This window comes from Corythoichthys intestinalis, chromosome 17, assembly GCF_030265065.1.
Source record: "Corythoichthys intestinalis isolate RoL2023-P3 chromosome 17, ASM3026506v1, whole genome shotgun sequence".
Taxonomy (NCBI): Eukaryota; Metazoa; Chordata; class Actinopteri; order Syngnathiformes; family Syngnathidae; genus Corythoichthys; species Corythoichthys intestinalis.
In genome coordinates, this window is record NC_080411.1 from 41,080,071 (window position 1) to 41,099,955 (window position 19,885).

A 19,885-nucleotide genomic window follows, 5' to 3' on the forward strand; every position below is an offset into this window, starting at 1 on the left:
TATCCGTTTACATAAATGTGCCATCATACACGTACTGATTAGCAACAGGCTAGCAGCAGACAGCTTCTGTTGACGCCACAGCAGTATTGTAGTTAATGATCATAAACATCATCATAATTATAATCATCACCATAATAACGATATCAAAAACAACATGCTCAAGATTTTAGCTTTAGTATTTTTGGAGCACCGGACACATGAAAATGCAGGGATAGGAAGAACATACCTTCCATAACACCAGCGGCAACATGGCTACAAAAACACCCAGTCTTTTTGGTGGCACGAGCTTGGTTCCACATCTGCCTTCATGAACATGTTGTCCTCCCGTGTTGTGATAATGGCAGATGGATGCGGTATTTCCAAATTGTCTTTTTTAAGGGATTTTGATTCGTAATGTTACTCCAGCTCCACTGTTGTTTTGGATGAAGAAATTCTAAAACGGAAGTAGCGAGCAGACATGCGGAAGTACCTCGGAAACTTATCTATACATTTTATAATCCGCAACCCTCCTGCAAAAAGCGGAAGAGGAAGTACTGTCAAAAGTACAGTACTGTTCCATGTTTGGAAGTTTAGTTCAAATATAAAAAAAAAAAACTTTCTCGGGATAGGGTCTGGACTCGGCAGATTCTCAAAATCAGGTGCCTGGACGCGGTTGAAAAAAATATCAGGACATGCCTAGTACATACCATCTTTAATATTTTTGTTGCGTATTTATGGAGAAATTTGTAAATTACATCAACCTCATGAATTGTTAAGAACTCATTGTGGAAAAAGTATCAACACTAGGGTTGCAGCTATTGATTATTTAGGCAATCGATTAATCTGTCAATTATGATTTCGAATAATCGAGTAATCCAATTACGAACATTTAATGCTCTGCTGAACACATTTTAAGATATCTAAAACAAATAAACAAGTGTTTATACTTGCAATAGTATTTACTTGCTAAGATTGCACTTTCAAAAGAGCATTAAATGCTAAGGGTGTAATGGTACATGTAATAGTATTGAACCGTTTCGGTACGTGGTAGTCAGTTCGGAACGGACGCGTACCGAACGAGTTTCTGATGTAATATAACCCTTACTTTTCGAGGCTGTGAGTCGATCAGTTACAGTTTCTTTGTGTAGATTATATTTACTCCGTCTTCTCTACTCTAATGAGGACCAACACGGTAGGACAGTCCAGAAACGTCAACGGCAGTCGCAGTGCGGCCGCGTGTTAGATGCATCCCAGAAGCGGCTCAACGTGACACACGCGAAAAGAACGGCAGAGTTTATTATTTGAAGCGAGACGCGGCCCTCCTGCGTCAATACTACTAGCTAGGATCGGGCCGGAAGTCACTCGTGTAATAATACGGCGGATCCAGTCCACTTTCAAACTAATATGCAATCGTAACCTACTTTTTGAGTCCATCAGATCTCTTGAGTGGTAGATCGGGGCATAGTTGACTTGTCTCTGTTGATTTACGGCGGTCTTCTCTGCTATAATAATAACCAACACGGCCCCGTGTTCAATACAAAGCCATCCTACTGCAACAAAACAAGTAGGAACTAATATTCACATAGGAACTGAAGTTATACAACATAAAATATACAATATAAATGAATACTACATCACATTTGTAAAATATAAACACATAATAAAATAAATAATAGCCCATTTAAATAAAATAAATTATAATGAGCTAAAACACCTGTATTTAAATAATAAGTATAATACACAGATCCTGCTTACACAATTAAATTTATTAATTTCTGTGTGGCGCTTAAACTTGAGAAAATCCACCAATAAAGCTTTTGAAAACCGTTCATAAGAAAAAAAAATGTTTCATTGAGGCATTTCATTTGTAAAATACATGTTAAAATCTTTGTCAGTGGGATTGCTTTTCTCTGCAGCACAGGATTTTTTTTTTCTTTCTTTTAGAGAGAAAGCGGACCAATACGCGGGGTCTGAAAGGCAAATTGTTGTTGGATTATCTTGAAATACCCGCTACTTTTTGAGCAGAATTCTAGCTTTGTATAGGCTAATGTTCCTATTGTTGAATGCACAAAAGTGTGTAATAAACAACTAGCACATTTATATTTTGCATTTTGTTTTTTTACTTTACCGAAAATGAACCGAACTGTGACATCAATACCGAGGTACATACCGAACCGAGATTTTTGTGTACCGTTACACCCCTATTAAATGTGCATACAAAATTCCTGAATGTTTCTTCAAACTTTCCATTTCACAAGAGCAATAAATGCATTTTAAAATAAAAAAAAAAAAACTGAACTTAGGCTCAAACAATATCCATACACAAAAAAGTAAATAAATGAAGATCTAAGTACAACAAAAGAACATAGCAAAAGTCAGGTAGCTTAAATGCTACAAAATGCTTTTTTTTTTTTTTTTTTTTTTTTTTTATACAATACTGTTAACAAATCGTTCAAACACATATTTCCACAAAAAAACTACAAAATATAGAAATGGAAACATTTTAGCTCAAACAAAAACATACCTTATGTTTGTCTTAACAGGGAGCAGCTGGATTCAGCCACATAAGATGAGTTATGTCATAGTCACTAATTCATCTAATTAAACGAATCCTCGAAGCAGCAAAATTTGATTCGAAGCTTTTTTTCTAATCCAATTACTCGAGTTAATCGATTAATCGTTGCAGCACTAATTTATACCTTTGAAACTATCAGACCAACTTTGTGCTCAGGCAGCTCTAAAACCCCTGAGAGCCATTCATTATCTTACTCAGGTGCAAGAGCCACTTTACCTGCAGTGTTGTTTGCAGACCACTTAAACTGTGCAAGTCAGCCATGTCATATAGCGCACACCGTTGCGGGGTCTAACCTGCACCTACTAGACAACCACCTGACCCACCTTCTGCATATATTCCGGTGGAGCCAGACACACGGAACAAAGTGCACATTGGACACCCGATTTGAAAAGCAGAGTCCAAAAAGAACACCTGGCAAGTAAATGCCTTGAGCAAAGGGCTGTGCCGTGCGATAAGACCAATCACAGTGTTGTAAGGAAGTAATAAACTGTTGTTCTTGGTAGCTGTATTGAAAGTAAGAGATAAAATGTCAGCATTCAGGACAAGTCAAATGAAAAGACACCTGACACATTTTAGTGCAGCAAGTGAACAGTCTGCAGCTGCAGGTGGGCTTAAGAGTACCTCAGCCCATCTGCTTTCGAAAAGCCACACATTATTGTTTTTGATTGACACATTAGAGCAGGGCGGTAAACCGAAAATTTACCGTCACCGAAATTCTTCACGATGACCGACGTAATTTTGACCAAGTCGGTAAATTCGGTAATTTAATAAAACAAGAAAATAGTCTCTTCATCTCGCTTTGACTCTGTGTTGTTCGGCTATGTTCATTCCCCTTTAAGAAAGCAGACAGTGTGCTTACGTATGGAGTCACATGGTTTTCAGGAAGCCAAACAAACAGAAGCCCGGTAGGCTAACGCTAGCGGCTAACGCTACAAGTAAACGGGATGGAGTCAGGCTTAAGTTAGCTTCGCCAAACTTTCACCCGACATTAAGTAAACTCTTGGCGGGTTCCAGACGGGCTTTCACGCGCTGTCCTCCCTGGTTCTCACGATTTCAGGAAAGAATGCTTTCAGTGCTTTCTTCTGGTAGCCAAGCCAAAGCCTAACGCTAGCTGCTAACAGCAGCTACAAATGAACGTGAAAGAGTGGGATAGCGGCTCTAACCTTCTCGAAACGGCTGAAATTAATGAGTGGACTGGGCACGGACTTCATGTAGCAATCATTATGTCGCGTTATTTGGCATCTCTGTGTGATTTCTCTGGAAGCTTTCATGATGGTAAAGCACTCAGCATAAAGTGTAATCCAACAGTGAAGCCTATATATAATATGACAGTTTAATGGCCACAGCTATTTTTCTCTATGTGCTTGCTTTATTCTGCCATCATAAAACCTTAAATGTTTCATTGGCTTCATTGGTTTCATTCATAATTATGTCACAGCAGCCATTACCAATAAGTTGTCTGAAGTGTACTGTTAAAGCTGCAAGTCATTTGTGTTAGAATGACATGTTTGCACAGTTGTCATATTGATTTTTATAATGTACATTTTTCAAGTCATACAAACTGTTATAAATGTTCACACTAGAATTCTTTTTGTTTACAAGATTTTTTTTAATACTTAATGCTTAGACTGCATGTGCAATTGTTAAATTGAAAGCTGGTAAATAAATTTAACGAGAAACTGTTAATTTGTATTCCATGCATTGATTCAAATTTTCAAATTATATAACAGTCTGCTTGAGCGAATTTATCGTCATTTATCGTTATCGAGGTAAATCTGCTCAATTTATCGTGATACGTACTTAAGGCCATATCGCCCAGCCCTATGACACATTGACAATTACATAATGGAATGGGCAACATGGTGGCTCCAAATCTCAGTGGATCCCCACCCCCGCATATTCCAAAAACATGCATGTCATTAAATTGTCCACGGGTTAGACAATGCCCAGGAATTGACCGCTGACCACGCTGCTACAATTTGCCCAGAGTTAGCTGGCACAAGCTTGAGGGAGACAAGGACGATTAGGACACGCTGTCTCGAAAAATGGATAAATGGATTGATTATGCAACAACAAAACATGCGCTGATGTTACTTTCATAATATTGTCTGTAGTAGATTAGAGGACACGTGGAGCCACTAAATAGAGGATTAGAATTTGCCAGAATAAATTTCCTCTGGAACTAGATCTGAAAGCTCAAATTAAAAAACTTTTTGGGCCATTAATGAATAAGACTTTTTATGATCGAGGTCGTGGATTGAGAAAAAGATTAATAAAAGAGTCCAATGTAGAAGGCTTATTACAGAGGTAAACTGTAAAACTAAAGGCACCAAAGCAGGGAATGTTGTATCAACTATTCATCAAAACAATGAATATTGGCAAAAAAACACCTGGGAACATTCACAGACAATAAATATAAAACTCGCATGCATGTACACGGGAAAAAAAACATTTTACCTATATATCGTCTACTATTGTATGCTATTGCCAGTGCTTCTTAGCAAAGTGCCACTGCTTCCCACTGAACATTTTTGCAATACAGTGTGCCTATAATGTCTCTGCAGAGGCAGTTTTTTTTTTTTTTTTTTTTTTTTTTTTTAAATTATTATATAGCGAGGAAAATAAGTATTTGATCACCCTGCGATTTTACAAGTTCTCCCACTTAGAAATGATGGGTGGGTTTGAAAATTTTGCAGTAGGTGCTTGTCCACTGTGAGAGACAGTTTAAAGAAAAAAAAGCCAGAAAGAAAAAGGATGATTTTTTAAAAAACAATTTATTTGTATTATACTGCTTCAATTAAGTATTTGAACACCTGAGAAAATATGTGTTAATATTTGGTATAGTATAGCCTTTGCTTACAAGTACTGAGGTCAAACGTTTACAGTATATTTTCACCAGGTTTGCACAGACTGCATCAGGGACTTTGTACCACTGCTCCACACTGATCTTCTCTAGATCAGTCAGGTTTCTTGGCTGTCACTAAGAAACCCGGAGTTTGAGCTTCCTCCAAAGATTTTTTGGGTTTAGGTCTGGAGACTGGCTAGAACCTTGATATGCTTTTTTCGAAGCCACTCATTGGTTTTTCTGGCTGTCTGCTTTAGGCCATTGTCGTGTTGGAAGACCCAGTCACGACCAATTTTCAATGCTTTAACTGAGGGAAGGAGGTAATTCCCCAAAATCTCAGAGTACATGGAGCTGGTCATCTTCTCCTTACTACAGTGCAGTCGTCCAGTCCCATGTGCAGAAAAACACCTCCGAAGCACGATGCACCCCAATGTTTCACAGTAGGGATGTTGTTGTTGGGTTTAGGGGTGTGCCATCTTGGGCACCCCACAATTCGACGATTATCTGTGCATGGTACATTACTAATAAAGTAGCCAAACAAATTTATCTCCATTATTTATTTAAAATATCGTAATGAATCAACAGGAACGATGGAAACATGCCCTGCCCATACAACAAAAAGCTGCCCTTAAGTGCAAACACATGAACCATTTTAAAGCCAGCACACCCATACAACACACAGCTGACCTTGAGAGGCGCTTTTTCACAAGAAGGTGCAAAAACATCAGCTGTTTGAAAGGCAGTACTTATTTCAACAATACATTAAAATTTACACTGGTGGAATGAACTCCACATTTTCTGGAAACAATGCGTCTTTGGAAATAAGACTTCTTTTAACCAATATACTTTGTTTTCACAGATGTCTGTACTATTTTGCATGGTTATAGTGTTACTGCTGTACCTAATCCTGGTTTTAAACGTTCTGCATCAGGAATAATTTATGTACACCACCAAACAACGCGCAACTTGACATGGCAATACATATTATTGAAGTCGCTAATTAGCATAGCGCTCGGCGCTAACTAGTAACATCTCAAAAACAACAACAATAAAGGCTAAACAGTACAAGAGGGTTCGTGTACTCACCTCTGATAGATGCAACACTAGGGACTTTTTCCAATTAACACGACTTACAGTGGGGCAAATAAGTATTTAGTCAACCACCAATTGTGCAAGTTCTCCTACTTGAAAAGATTAGAAAAGCCTGTAATTGTCAACATAGGTAAACCTCAACCATGAGAGACAGAATGTGGAAAAAAAACTGAAAATCACATTGTTTGATTTTTAAATAATTTATTTCCAAATTAGAGTGGAAAATAAGTATTTGGTCACCTACAATCAAGCAAAATTTCTGGCTGTCAAAGAGGTCTAACATCTTCTAACGAGGTCTAACGAGGCTCCACTCGTTACCTGTATTAATGGCACCTGTTTTAACTCATTATCGGTATAAAAGACACCTGTCCACAAACTGTCAGTCACACTCCAAACTCCACTATGGCCAAGACCAAAGAGCTGTCGAAGGACAGCAGAGACCGAATTGTAGACCTGCACTAGGCTGGGAAGACTGAATCTGCAATAGGTAAAACGCTTGGTGTAAAGAAATCAACTGTGGGAGCAATTATTAGAAAATGGAGGACATACAACACCACTGATAATCTCCCTCGATCTGGGGCTCCATGCAAGATCTCACCCCGTGGCGTCAAAATGATAACAAGAACGGTGAGCAAAAATCTCAGAACCACACGGAGGGACTTAGTGAATGACCTACAGAAAGCTAGGACCACAGTAACAAAGGCTATGATCAGTAACACAATGCGCCGCCAGGGACTCAAAAGCACTGCGCTGCCAGACGTGTCCCCCTGCTGAAAAAAGTACACGTCCAGGCCAGTCTGCGGTTCGCTAGAGAGCATATGGATGATCCAGAAGAGGACTGGGAGAATGTGTTATGGTCAGATGAAACCAAAATAGAACTTTTTGGTAGAAACGCAGGTTCTCGTGTTTGGAGGAGAAAGAATACTGAATTGCATCCGAAGAACACCATACCCACTGTGAAGCATGGCGGTGGAAACATCATGCTTTGGGGCTCTTTTTCTGCAAAGGGACCAGGACGACTGATTTGTGTAAAGGAAAGAATGAATGGGGTCATGTATCGAGAGATTTTGAGTGACAATCTTCTTCCATCAGCAAGGGCATTGAAGCTGAGACGTGGCTGGGTCTTTCAGCATGACAATGCTGAATAAAGTCACAAAATAAGATATGTGACCGAAAATTCACATTTTCTTCTTCTCGAGTTACTACCTATTATCAGATGGTGCCAGTCCATTGTTGGATGCATTGTCTGGCACACCAAAAATTCACATATAACCTACACATGTCCAATATCGAATATATTTTTTTTTGTGGGACCAGTTTGTCCAACACTGCTATGAGTTCACCTTTCTTTCTTTGCGTCTCTTCCAGCTCAAGATCTCCTTCAATGAGTCAAGTCTCCACAGCACTTACGAGTATCCATCAGAAAGCTGCGCGTGGGACAGCGGCGATGAAGCGGACGAAGACAAACGGGACGGGAAGGTCACTGAAGAAGCACCCAGCATGGTGGGACGTATCCACATCCCTCGACCTAGTTTCACAAACTCCCCCACACACACGAAGAGCAGTAACGGTGAGAAACTGAGAGGGGGTGAATGTAAAGGGAGATGTTATTGGATTGCAAAACATTGCTAGGTTGGTAGACATCGGACTTCTGCAGATGTGGAAAAAAAATCAAACTTTTTAAAACGTCTTAAGAGATTTAGAATTTCATGAATCCATCCATTTTCTATACTGTCTCCAAGTGAAACTGAACTGAAGATGCCTGCATTTTATATCTTATTTAAAGTAATGTGAATTACAGAGAGTAGTAGAGAGGCAATAAGTGGTAGTACAGGGCCCTCAAGTGGAATATTTGTGCACTACATTGTGAAAATGACAGGCAATTCCCAATAACAAAAACAAAAATGGTCGGCATGTTTTCTTGCCATTGAAAATGTATTCATCTAGCCTTGTATTTGGATTAAAAAAACAACAACAAAAACTGCCGCTTCCATTGACTAAGATAGACGTCCAATCCATTTTGAGTGTGGAGCCAGTTCCAATGGATTGGACTTCTATTGGCCTTATTGACTACAAATTAGTTAAAAATCAAACTAAGCAGTAGTGCTGCAACCAATTATTATTTTTATAATATATTAATCGGATGGTTAATTAAACAAGTAATTGATTAAATGTCACTTTTTTCCAAATACCTTCACAATTTAACTCGAAGTGGTTTTTGGCATGTTGTAAGTAACAAAGACAAAATGGATGACTCTTTTCCTTCAAAAATATTGTATCACAGCTTCCTGACTCAACTGTAGTCTACAACTGGACTATGTTAAGTACAGAAAACATTTTAAAGTTTTTATTTAAGCTTCTGAGTGTAAAACATAAAAAGAATTTCTCTGTACACGAATAAGACAAAAGTCCTGTTCATTCACATTGGAAAAAAAAAAAAAGGAAAGTGCTTCTGATTGATATTTTTTAATTTGTGGGCAAAGCGCTTATATAAATTATGTAAATTTTTTTGAAGTGCAAAAAGTTTTGAACTACCTTTTTTGATTGAAGAGGAAAAAAGTGACACTTCAATTACAAAAAAAAAAAAATTCAAATAAAAATATTTTCCCTGGCAATTTTATTTTTGCAAATGAATTTTTTCTTTGATTGAAAATATATATATATATTTTTTTTGATTAAAGAAAATTTGGGGGGATTGAATGATTTAGACACAAATGTCCTACCCATATTATGGCCCAAAAACAAAAAGGATTGCTTCAATCAAAGAAAACATTTTCAATGAAAAACTAAGTGTTCAAATGCAAATTTTTGAGTCTCGAATATTTTTTCGCATTCAAAAACTTTTTTTCTATGATTGAAATTTTTTTTTTAAATTTTGATAGAAATGATTTTTCTTTTGAAAATTTGTTTGTTTGTTTGAAGCAACTTATTTTTTGATTGAATAAAAAATGATTCCTTTTAAATAGGTAGACAAAGTGTACGACCCCGAGCAAAAGTATGGAATCACCAGTCTCGGACAGGCACTCACTCAGACATTTTATTATGTAGAACAAACTCAGATAAAAAGCTTGAAAAAATAATGAATTAGTTCAAAAGTGCAACTCTAGCATTCAGAAACACCAAAAGAAATGAATAAAAAAACATTGTGGTGGTCAGTAAATGTTACTTTTATAGAGCAAGTGCAGAGAAATAAATATAGATTCTCTTCATTCTGAGGAAAAAAATATGGAATCATGAGAAGCAAACAAAGAAAGAACAATAAAAACACATCTCTAGTATTTAGTTGCACCACCTCTGGATTTCATGACAGCTTGCAGTGTCTGAGGCATGGACTTGATGAGTATTCTTCATCAATTTGGTGCCAGCTCTCCTTGATTGCATTTGCCAGATCATCCTTGCAGGTCGGAGCCTTGCTGTGGACCTTTTTTTTTTTTTTCCCCCAATTTCCACCACAGGTTTACAATAGGGTTTTGAGATCTGGGCTATTCGCAGGCCATGACATTGACTGGATGAGTCTTTCCCCAAGGAATGCTTTAACAGTTTTAGCTCTGTGGCATAGTCCATTGTCATCTTGGAAAATGGCAAACTTATATTTAATTGAAGCGATAATAAAGCTGTCTAAAATTTCAATGTAAACTCGTGCATTTATTGACGATTTAACCACAGCCATCTCCCCAGTGCCTTTGCCTGACATGCAGCACCATATCATCAAGGACTAAGGGAATTTTGATGGTCATATTTGTAGATCTCACTGGAACGGCACCAAACAAAAGTTCCAGCATCATCACCTTGTCCAATGCAGATTCTTGACTCATCGCTGAAAATAACCTTCATCCAATCATTCACAGTCCATGATTGCCTTTCCATAGCCCATTGCAGTCTTGTTCTTTTCTGTTTAAGTGTCAATGATGGTTTCCTTTTAGCTTTCCTGTATGAAAATCCCATTTAGGCGATTTTGCACAGTTCTGTCACATACCTTGACTCCAGCTTCTTCCCATTTCTTCATTTTTCTTGTTGTACATCTTCTGTTTTCAAGACACATGGCCTTTAGTTGTTTGCCATGACGTTTGGATGTCTACCATTATGCTTAACTTTAACAACCTTGCCATGCTGTTTGTACTTGGTCCAGATTTTTGATACAGCCCACATCTTTGGCAACCATACGTGTAATGTTACCTTCTTCAAGAAGTTTGATAATCCTCTCCTTGGTCTCAAGAGACATCTCTTTTGTCGGAGGCATGATTCTTATGAATCCACTTGGTCCAGCAGCCCTCCAAGGTGTGATAACTGCACTGTTTTTAACTGCTGACTAACAATCAAATCTAATCTGAGGCACGGGCCCAATTAAGGAAAGGAAATTAACTAGGTCCGTATTTTCTACTCAGAATGGAGTGATTCTATATTTCCCTGCACTTGCTCTATAAAAGTAACATTTAGTGACCACCACAATGTTTTTGTAGTGGACCAACATACACGCGGACACTGGTGTTTCAACTTAGGTAAAAATTCCATTTAATAAAGTCACAAAACAAACAGTTTAACACAAACCTTGGGCCCAACATAAAAGAGGCCAACATAACAAAAAGGCTTCAACCAAACTGACCTTGCCTCCAGACACATCTCTGTGGCCGTTTAAATCAGGGCGGACTCGACTAATGACCACCTGAAGGGGGTATGACAAATTGACCAAACATTGTCAACTTAATAAAACAACAACATATGGAAAATATACATATACTCAAACAATAACTAATGTGAATTTAAACAAACAGTGAAAATTTTACTCCAAACAATCATAATTGAATCAATTTAAATAACCCCCCTTCAAAATGGTAGCTGTGACCAGCTGTGGTCGTTACCTCAAATTGGCAAATAAAATCTAATAAGCATTCAGACAAATATTAACTAAAGTGTGCACCATTACAAAATACATGTCCAAAAAAATCACATAAATAATTTATTATTATTTATTTATTTTCCCTTCAGGCATGACAAATCCAAACAAACATACAGCATTTATATGTGTTTACAATTACTTCAACCCGAAAAGAAAAGGGCTGACGGGAGAAGCCGAAGCTTATTGAAACCCGTCCCCAGTATACCATAAAGGACGCAGAAAATATCAAATATCAATTTTTGACATTCAAATTTCGTAATGATTACAAGTTTTTAAATTTTTAAAAAAATTTTTATAATAACCATCCCCTCTGATTGTTCATTTTCCCAATAGTCCATAGTCGATCGATGTGCTCATTATGTTGTTTAGATCCAGTAGACTAGTTCATAATTTAGTAATTAGTTTATTCAGTGGATTCGATCCAGAAGATAGGGAATAGCTGAGGACCGATGGTAGGCCGTGTCCACCACCCTCCTTTTGTTGTTTTAATCCTCGTCGCAGTTTTCGTTCCTTGCTGACTCCCGACGAACATTCATCTCAAGGTTGCGCAGCTTCGTTGTAGGTTGCATCGCCATTTCGGTTGTGGACTCATGGCCTGGGGGACTGGCGTCGCTAGGTCCTTCAGAAGGACCGTCCCAGCGATCACTGTCCCACCTGGCACAATCAGAGCTGCCAGCAGCGCACCAAAAGGAAACATCCATATCGTTCCTCTTCGAGTGTGGTCAGACACAGCGGCTGCCATCTACCCCAGCTATCCTCCACAATATCCAGACTTTAAGGTGTTTTCCAGGCAGGCGCGTTGTCCAGCTTCTGGCAGGACAGTGGCCAATCGACCAGTTCCATGTCGTTACAAATTTGAATTTGAAGTCAATTGTCTTTGCATTTACAGCCAACAGATGATATGTCCTTGTGAGTTCTGTTAGGATTGGCTTTGAGTCTCCTTTGTTTTTGTTTTTGTTTTTCTTATTCTTATTTTGGGTACACTCGGTTTTGCTTCCAGTTTTGAGTTGCCACCCAGACATTATTTAACATTTGTACAAACCAGACATTATTTAACATTTGTACAGTTCTTATTATGTCCAATAGTTAGCTTGGGTCAGCAGCATAATTATTTAATAAGGTTTGTTTATACCTCCTCTCAAAAACGGCCAATGACCCTGAGCTGGTCACTGCAGAATCTAGTTTGTTCCAAAGCTTTACACCAGAGTAAGGAACCGAAAATTATTTTAGTGTAGTTCTAGCGTAGTTACGTTTAAACACATTTTCTCCCCTCAAATCGCATTTCGATTCCCTAGCCTGGAAACGACTTTGCAAGTTATACGGAAGGCTATTAGTTGAGGCTTTGTACATCATCTGTCCCGTTTTGAAATTTATTAAATCATACAACTTCAATAACTTGGATTTGATGAATAACTCATGTGTATGTGCTGTGTATTTTGCCTTATGAATAATCCGTATTGCTTTTTTTTGGATGACCAACAGAGGGTATAATCGAAATTTGTAGGTGTTTCCCCAAATCTCGGCGCAGTAAGTCAAATACGGCAAAAACAGTGCACTATAAATTATTTGGAGGGCCCTGTGATCTAGTAGATTTTGAGCTCTGTAAAGAATGGAGACGCTCCTAGCTAATTTATTTTTCAATTGTCTTATATGTGCATTCCATGTTAATGAATCATCAAGTATTATACCTACTACCTTGTGTTGTCTAACACGTTCAATAGCCACCTGGTTTACTTGAATGTCTGGAATTTCTTTCAGTCCTTTTTTGCCAAATGGCATATATTTAGTTTTACTAAAGTTTAGTGAGAGTTTATTGGCATTGAACCATTCTTGTAGCTTGCCTAATTCCTCATTCACTTGTTGGGTCATTCTGTTTAGGTCGTTACCTGAGAAAAAGATATTGGTGTCGTCTGCAAAAAGCACCATTAATTAACTAAATCTTGAAACACTAAATTGCGGTGGTAGTGGTAGCCACCACAGTTTTTTATTCATTTCTTTTATTGTTTCTGAATGCTAAAGAGTTGCACTTTTGAACTAATTCATTATTTTTTCAAGCTTTTTATCTGAGTTTGTTCTACATGATAAAATGTCTGAGTGAGTGCTCGTCCGAGACTGGTGTTTATATACTTTTTGCTAGGATTTGGAGTATCACCATTCATAATATGACCATGTTTCTATGTGTAGACCTCTCTAACTACATTCCAAAGCACTCAATGGATTTCAGCGCTTGGCAGGAATACAAAAAAGAGGACAGTGTTAATAAGACGGCAGCCACTTCCAAGCAGACACAAATGACAGAGGAGGTCATGGTGAGAGAATAACAATTTTTATTTTTCATATGCATCTTTATCATTAAGCTTATAGCGTATCTTTTTTCCCCCTCAGCTAACACCAGCAGACAGTTCATCCTTGTCAGACTACAGTAGCGAGCCCGCTCTCTACTTCTGATCACTGTGTCTAATCAGCACTAAAGTAGCACCTCACCCAATGGGACCGACACCAGACGCCAGTGAGGACTGCCGCACCTGGACCTGAACCACTGCTAACGTTGCCGGGCCCAAGCACACGTGTCCCTGACACCTGCAGGGAGCACAAGCCACGGTACTATCGCCACATGATGAATAGTTGAGACTTCTCCGGATCAAACTTCATTTTGGTTGACAGACCTAAAAAGCAGCTGGACTGTCTTTTCCCCAAAGATCCTGGGCAGTTGATCTGTCAAAAACATCCGATCCACGAATTGCTCTTCACCATCTCTCCAGCACATCGGTGATTTTCGTCAATTCTAGTTTACACTTTCATCTGGGCGAAATGGGCCGAACCCCTTATAGAGCAAAAAGCTGCCAATTCCCATATGAAGGTGACGCCACAGTGTTAGACAGCTCCAGAAACAAATCTCGGACCTTAAGGTTATATCTCCTCGCTTGCAGTAAAACAGTATCTCTAATGGTGCCACTCATAGTTTTGTTTTTGTACATGCATGGTTTCAGTTAAAACCACTTAAAGCTTCTATTTGCCTTTTTTATTTTGATTTTGGCAAACCGTATAGGAGATACTGGACGGTTTGTAGGATGGGCAAACTTCCATACCATTCTTCACATTGAGGAGGCCAAGTGTAAACTTAGTCAACATGCACTCTGGATCAAGTTTTTGTCATTCTGTAGCAAATGCTCATTTTTTTGATAAATGCTTGAAAAAGTGACCTTTGCCAAAAAATGTCTGTATTGCCGGCCGAATGTTTCTGCAGCCTCCTCCTGAGCTTCTTGTGTATTTATTGCTTCTCAATGTTGAAGTTTGCATGTCTTAGACCTGCTTATGTACAATTTTGTAACATGTTTTCTGTGTAAAGTTGTGAAGAAGCAGGAGGGTGATTTCAGACTGATAGGCCTCACCGGACCTCACATACTCTCACATTCCACGGGGAATAGCCGGTCCACTAAAAACGCGTAAATGAAGGTGATATTTGGCTCGTGTGTGAAAAGATTGAATGATTTTGAATGCACCACCTTTCCATTTTTTAAAACTCGTAATGCCAAGTGAAAAAGTGTTGCTGTAATGGCCGAAGTCTTTCAACCCTGGCCAGTATTGTTGTAGTTTGATTGTAACTCCAGATTATCATTATGAACATTGATTTTTGTGCTCATTCTCACTCAATGATATTTTATAAATATTTCTGTGGTCATTCAATGTTATTGATAATATGCAGTCTTGGATGTGAAACGTTTTTACTTTTCATGTCATGCTTTTCGCTTAGTTTTGCACCACATGTGAAGGAATAGCAAGTGACCGATTATGCGTAGAGGTCGACCGATATGGGATTTTCAAATGCTGATGCTGATACCGATATCATAGACTTCATAATGTATTGATGGGGCGCGGGGCCGGCAAATCGGGGGCCTGCATTGTTGGTCAAAGCTGAATCACTGATAAAGAGCTTTTTTCGTTGGAAATTCTTGTGAATAAATGCTTAAATCCCTGAATTCTTTATTGGTATGGACGTAAAACAGTCTCGATTCTTGGTTAAAAGCAAAAAAAAAAAAATGTGCGGTTAGCATTTATTTTACGTAGCTAGCGGCCGCCTAATGTAAACAGCTTTTCCGGTGAAAATTATTGTGAATAAATGCTTAAATCCCTGAATTCTTTATAGATATGGATGTAAAACAGTCTCCATTCTTGTTTAAAAGCGAAAAATAACCGTGCAGTTAGCATTTATTTTACGTAAATATGTCGAAGTACAATGCTAGTCTGTTAGTAAATGTAGCTAGCGGCCGCCTTATGAAAACTTTTCCGGTGAAAATTCTTGTGAATAAATGCTTAAATCCCCGAATTCTTTATAGATATGGACATAAAACAGTCTTGTTTCTTTGTTAAAGAGCAAAAAAAAAAAAGGGCAATTAGCATTCATATTACGTAATTATTGAGAACTTTGATGCCAATGTGGTAGGGGCTAATTTCTCCCATTGATTCTTTTTCACAACGTTTCAAAATGCATGCATGGTACAAAAAAATATAATAATTACCTTGAATCCTTGAAGGCGAGGCACAGTGCATGACCGATCTGACCCGTCAATACCATTATGAAGTCTATACTGATATCTAAAACAATTTCCAGTCTGTTGCTGATATCCAAAGCCGATATTTGAGGCCTATAAATGGCATCAACTTACATATGCATTAATGGAATCCAAGTACATTGGCATCAATAGAATCTACATGGCTGTCAATGGCATTGATGTGCATCGTGCTCATTGGTGTCTGTGTACATGGGCATCAATGCAAAGTAAGTGGCATTGGAAATGAATGGGGAATTTGGACTCAAAAGGCTGTCAATGGTATCCCGTTAGAAATGAATGGGACAGTTTATGGCAAATTTTGGGGGAACCATACGTTTTTTCCCAATTCTGTACACAACTTTTATGCCTCTCACCTTCAGGGAGTTTTTGATGTCCAAATTATGTGATTTGGTCAAGAACTAGGACAAATTACGTTTCGATTTTTTTTTTTTTTTTTTTTGTATCCTCGAAAATCGGCGTTAATAATTTTTTGGGGCCGTTCAAAAAAGTCACCGCATCGTGCGAAAATTCCGGTCATTTCGATATTCGAACGGTTCGGGCTGTGTGGCGCGCCAAAGAAACGCCTTTCAAAAAGAAAAGGAATTTTACTATATGGGCCTTTGCAATGCAAAGCCCTATATAATAATTAAACCCACCAGGACGTCACAAGATGTAAACAAGTGAGTGTGAGAGTTTAAGAGAATGCTCGCCATGCTAAAGCTAATGCTAACGCTACGAGTTTTAAAGCAGTGGTTCTTACATTTGCTAACGGTACCGAACCCCACGCGGATTTTAATTACGAAGGGTTTTTTTTTTTTTTTCCCTCCAAAAACCGATGTAGCAATGCTAGCAAGCAAATTCCTGTTGAAATGTATTCAAATTTTAAATTTACTACAAATACATTTGGTGTTTTGCAGTCAATTTTCATGCTGGAAAATGAAGTTTTATGTCTACATTCTCATTTTATGGCCGCATCCTTGCATCTCAAACAATTTTCATGGCGTAAAATGTGACGCAAATGTTTTTTTTTTGTTTTGTTTTTTATTATTATTGTCTGCGCAGTGCACACTGCCTGTAGGTCTGTTATACTTAACTCATACCAAGTGTGTGTCGACCTTCCACTAGTCAGAGTATGAAAATAGGGCCCTGTATGCCTTAACCTTCACCGAACCCCTGGGATTCAATTGGACCCATGTTAAGAACCACTGGTTTAGAGTGTAAGGATCACTACGTACAATACCTTAAAAAAGGCTAAAGCAACATTGCATATTAGCTCATGCAAGATTTAAAAAAATCTGACAATATTTACAAAATAGGCAAGCCTGAGAGAAGGGTCTGACTGCAGCCCAGAGCCAAGCGGCAGCCGCTACAAACCACGCCTGCTGTTGGTACGGTAGCACAAGGAATTTGTCCACATAAAGGGTTTTCCTTAACCTTAAGGAATTCCTTAACCCAAACTTAACTAGACACAGGGGTGTGTGTAATTGTCACCTTTGCTATGTTCAGAAATCATTTAATCTTGTGAATAAATCGTTGAAGTTAATAAAATTGCTCCCGTTTTTGCATTAGTGCTTTATTTCCCTTCTGTCTACTCTCGACATGTGAAAGGGTTAAAACTGGTTCAGCAATTTTGGCATGTGTCAGTATTATAGCCTTAAGCCAAAATATCATGGTATTGCAATTACAGCTTTAAAATGTGTTACTTTTGAGATATCTAGGATAAAAAATAAATTAACTTTTTTCCCATTGAATAGTATTTTTCAAAGCATGAGCAAATTGGAACATAGGTATAATGTTAACTTAAATATTAATAATAACAAATATTCTAAGTAAAATTAAAATAAATGCAGTCCTTTAGGTGAGCCAAAACCCACAGCTTAACATTAGAACAAAAATATTTGAATTATATTCCATAAAAACCATGTGTGTATGACTCGTACCATGATTACTTTATACACACTCTTTCTCAAAACGGTTGACAGAGAGGAAGAAAAAAAGCGTTTTACCACCGCTAGAAACACTAAACCCGCTGGAGTTAACTCGTAGCTGGTGGAAACGTTAATGACCATGTTTATTAACCTTCAACTTTGTATAAATAAGGGCTGTCAAAATCATCGCGTTAACGAGCGGTAATTAATTTTTTAAATCAATCACGTTAAAATATTTGACGCAATTAACGCACATACCCCGCTCAAACATTTAAATGACAGCACAGTGCAATGCCAACTTGTTACTTGTGTTTTTTGGAGTTTTTTGTTGCACTCTGCTGGTGCTTGGGTGCGACTGATTTTATGGGCTTAAGCACCCATGAGCATTGTGTAATTATTGACATCAACAATAGCGGGCTACTAGTTCATATTTTGATTGAAAATTTTACAAATTTTATTAAAACGAAAACATTAAGAGGAGTTTTAATATAAAATTTCTATAACTTGTACTAACATTTATCTTTTAAGAACTACAAGTCTTTCTATCCATGGATCGCTTTAACACAATGTTAATAATGTTAATGCTATCTTGTTGATTTATTGTTATAATAAACAAATACAGTAGTTATGTACCGTATGTTGAATGTATATATCCATCTTGTGTCTTATCTTTCCATTCCAACAATAATTTACAAAAAATATGGCATATTTTATAGATGGTTTGAATTGCGATTAATTACGATTAGTTAATTTTTAAGCTGTAATTAACGAGTAAAAATTTTAATCGTTTAACAGCCCTAGTATGATTTCGAAATCAAATTAGAGGTATTGCCTCCTCGGCAGCCACCCTCCGCAAACACATTTTACATGTCGGTTGACCCTCCTCTAAGCCGCGGCCGTCTGTAACTTTTCTGTTGCTGAAGTATTCCCATACCAGCGATTTCGTTTTCTTCGATTTGGCGGGGGGGTTCAGGAGTTTCACCTCCTCCAGCCATCGTTTAGCAAAGCTGACTCAGTGACACTGAGCAACAATCGGTGGGGGAGGGCTGAGCCATGCAGCTGCAAGCAAGGAATCTCTCGATGCATTTTTGAGACAAAAAAAAAAAGAATAGCTTACACCTTACGGATGATATGATGGAAAATGTTTGCGGTTTTGAAACCTTGATGTTTTCATACCACGGTATACCTTGAAACTGGTCATCGACACATGTCTATTCAGCATTTAAAGATAAAAGCCGAAATTTAGCAGATTTAGGAGTTTTTTTGTTTTTTAACCTGCCTGTACAGCTGTTTGACACGGAGAATGGAAGTCTAAGTGTCCGGTTGCTCTGAACAGTTTTAATGTTTTACATTGAGAGTATGACATATTCCCATTGTGATCATTCAACATACTTCGTTTATTACGACAAAGCAGTGAACAGAGAGGGGTTATGGGAGAACAGAAGAAAAGAAACACAACAACAAGAAATACATTGAACGCCTACACTAACTATGAATATGTTGGTACTATCGTCAGGTGGATATATTTCCGGTTGACACCATGTGGGAGCCTGTTTACCAGGGAAAGAAGGGGTGGGTGGGAGGGGGGCGTGGATCTATAAGCTAAGTGATTGGGAAGGTTGGAGTGTACACAAATCAACTATGTTATCTAGAAACCAGTAATCGTGTGAATCCCTTGTGGGTGTAAGCCTGTCTGCAACCGACCGTATTACAACAGAGCCCGCCTGAAGATGGCTGCTCTTTACTAATACCACCGAGTCTAACATTTCGCATCTAGTTTGATATTCATGTACTAACGCTGCAGATTCTGTCATTTCGCATCTACTTCTCTATACGTATGATTTCTATGAGACTCATCAGACACAACCACCACAGCATCATGTTGGTGTAGTTTGTCAGAAAGTGGTTTATACGAGGCGTGGTTTGTAGCGGCTGTTGCTTGGATCTGGGCTGCAGTCCGGTATTATTGAAGCCTTAAGCTTCATGTGTGGCAGGGTCCTTCTGGGGTTCTACTGT

At 38.3% G+C, this 19,885-nt stretch overlaps 1 protein-coding gene across 1 annotated transcript in view; it reads left to right on the forward strand.

The window, feature by feature from the left end:
* Window positions 1-19,434, forward strand: part of tprn (taperin) — a 65,980-nt gene extending 46,546 nt beyond the window's left edge. Inside the window, exons 2-4 of the mRNA XM_057818919.1 lie at window positions 7,860-8,061; window positions 13,573-13,697; window positions 13,774-19,434. Of these exons, the coding sequence (XP_057674902.1) occupies window positions 7,860-8,061; window positions 13,573-13,697; window positions 13,774-13,836 (390 nt within the window). The 3' untranslated portion in view covers window positions 13,837-19,434. The remainder of the gene's footprint in view (window positions 1-7,859; window positions 8,062-13,572; window positions 13,698-13,773) is intronic.
* The last annotated feature ends 451 nt before the right edge of the window (window positions 19,435-19,885 follow it).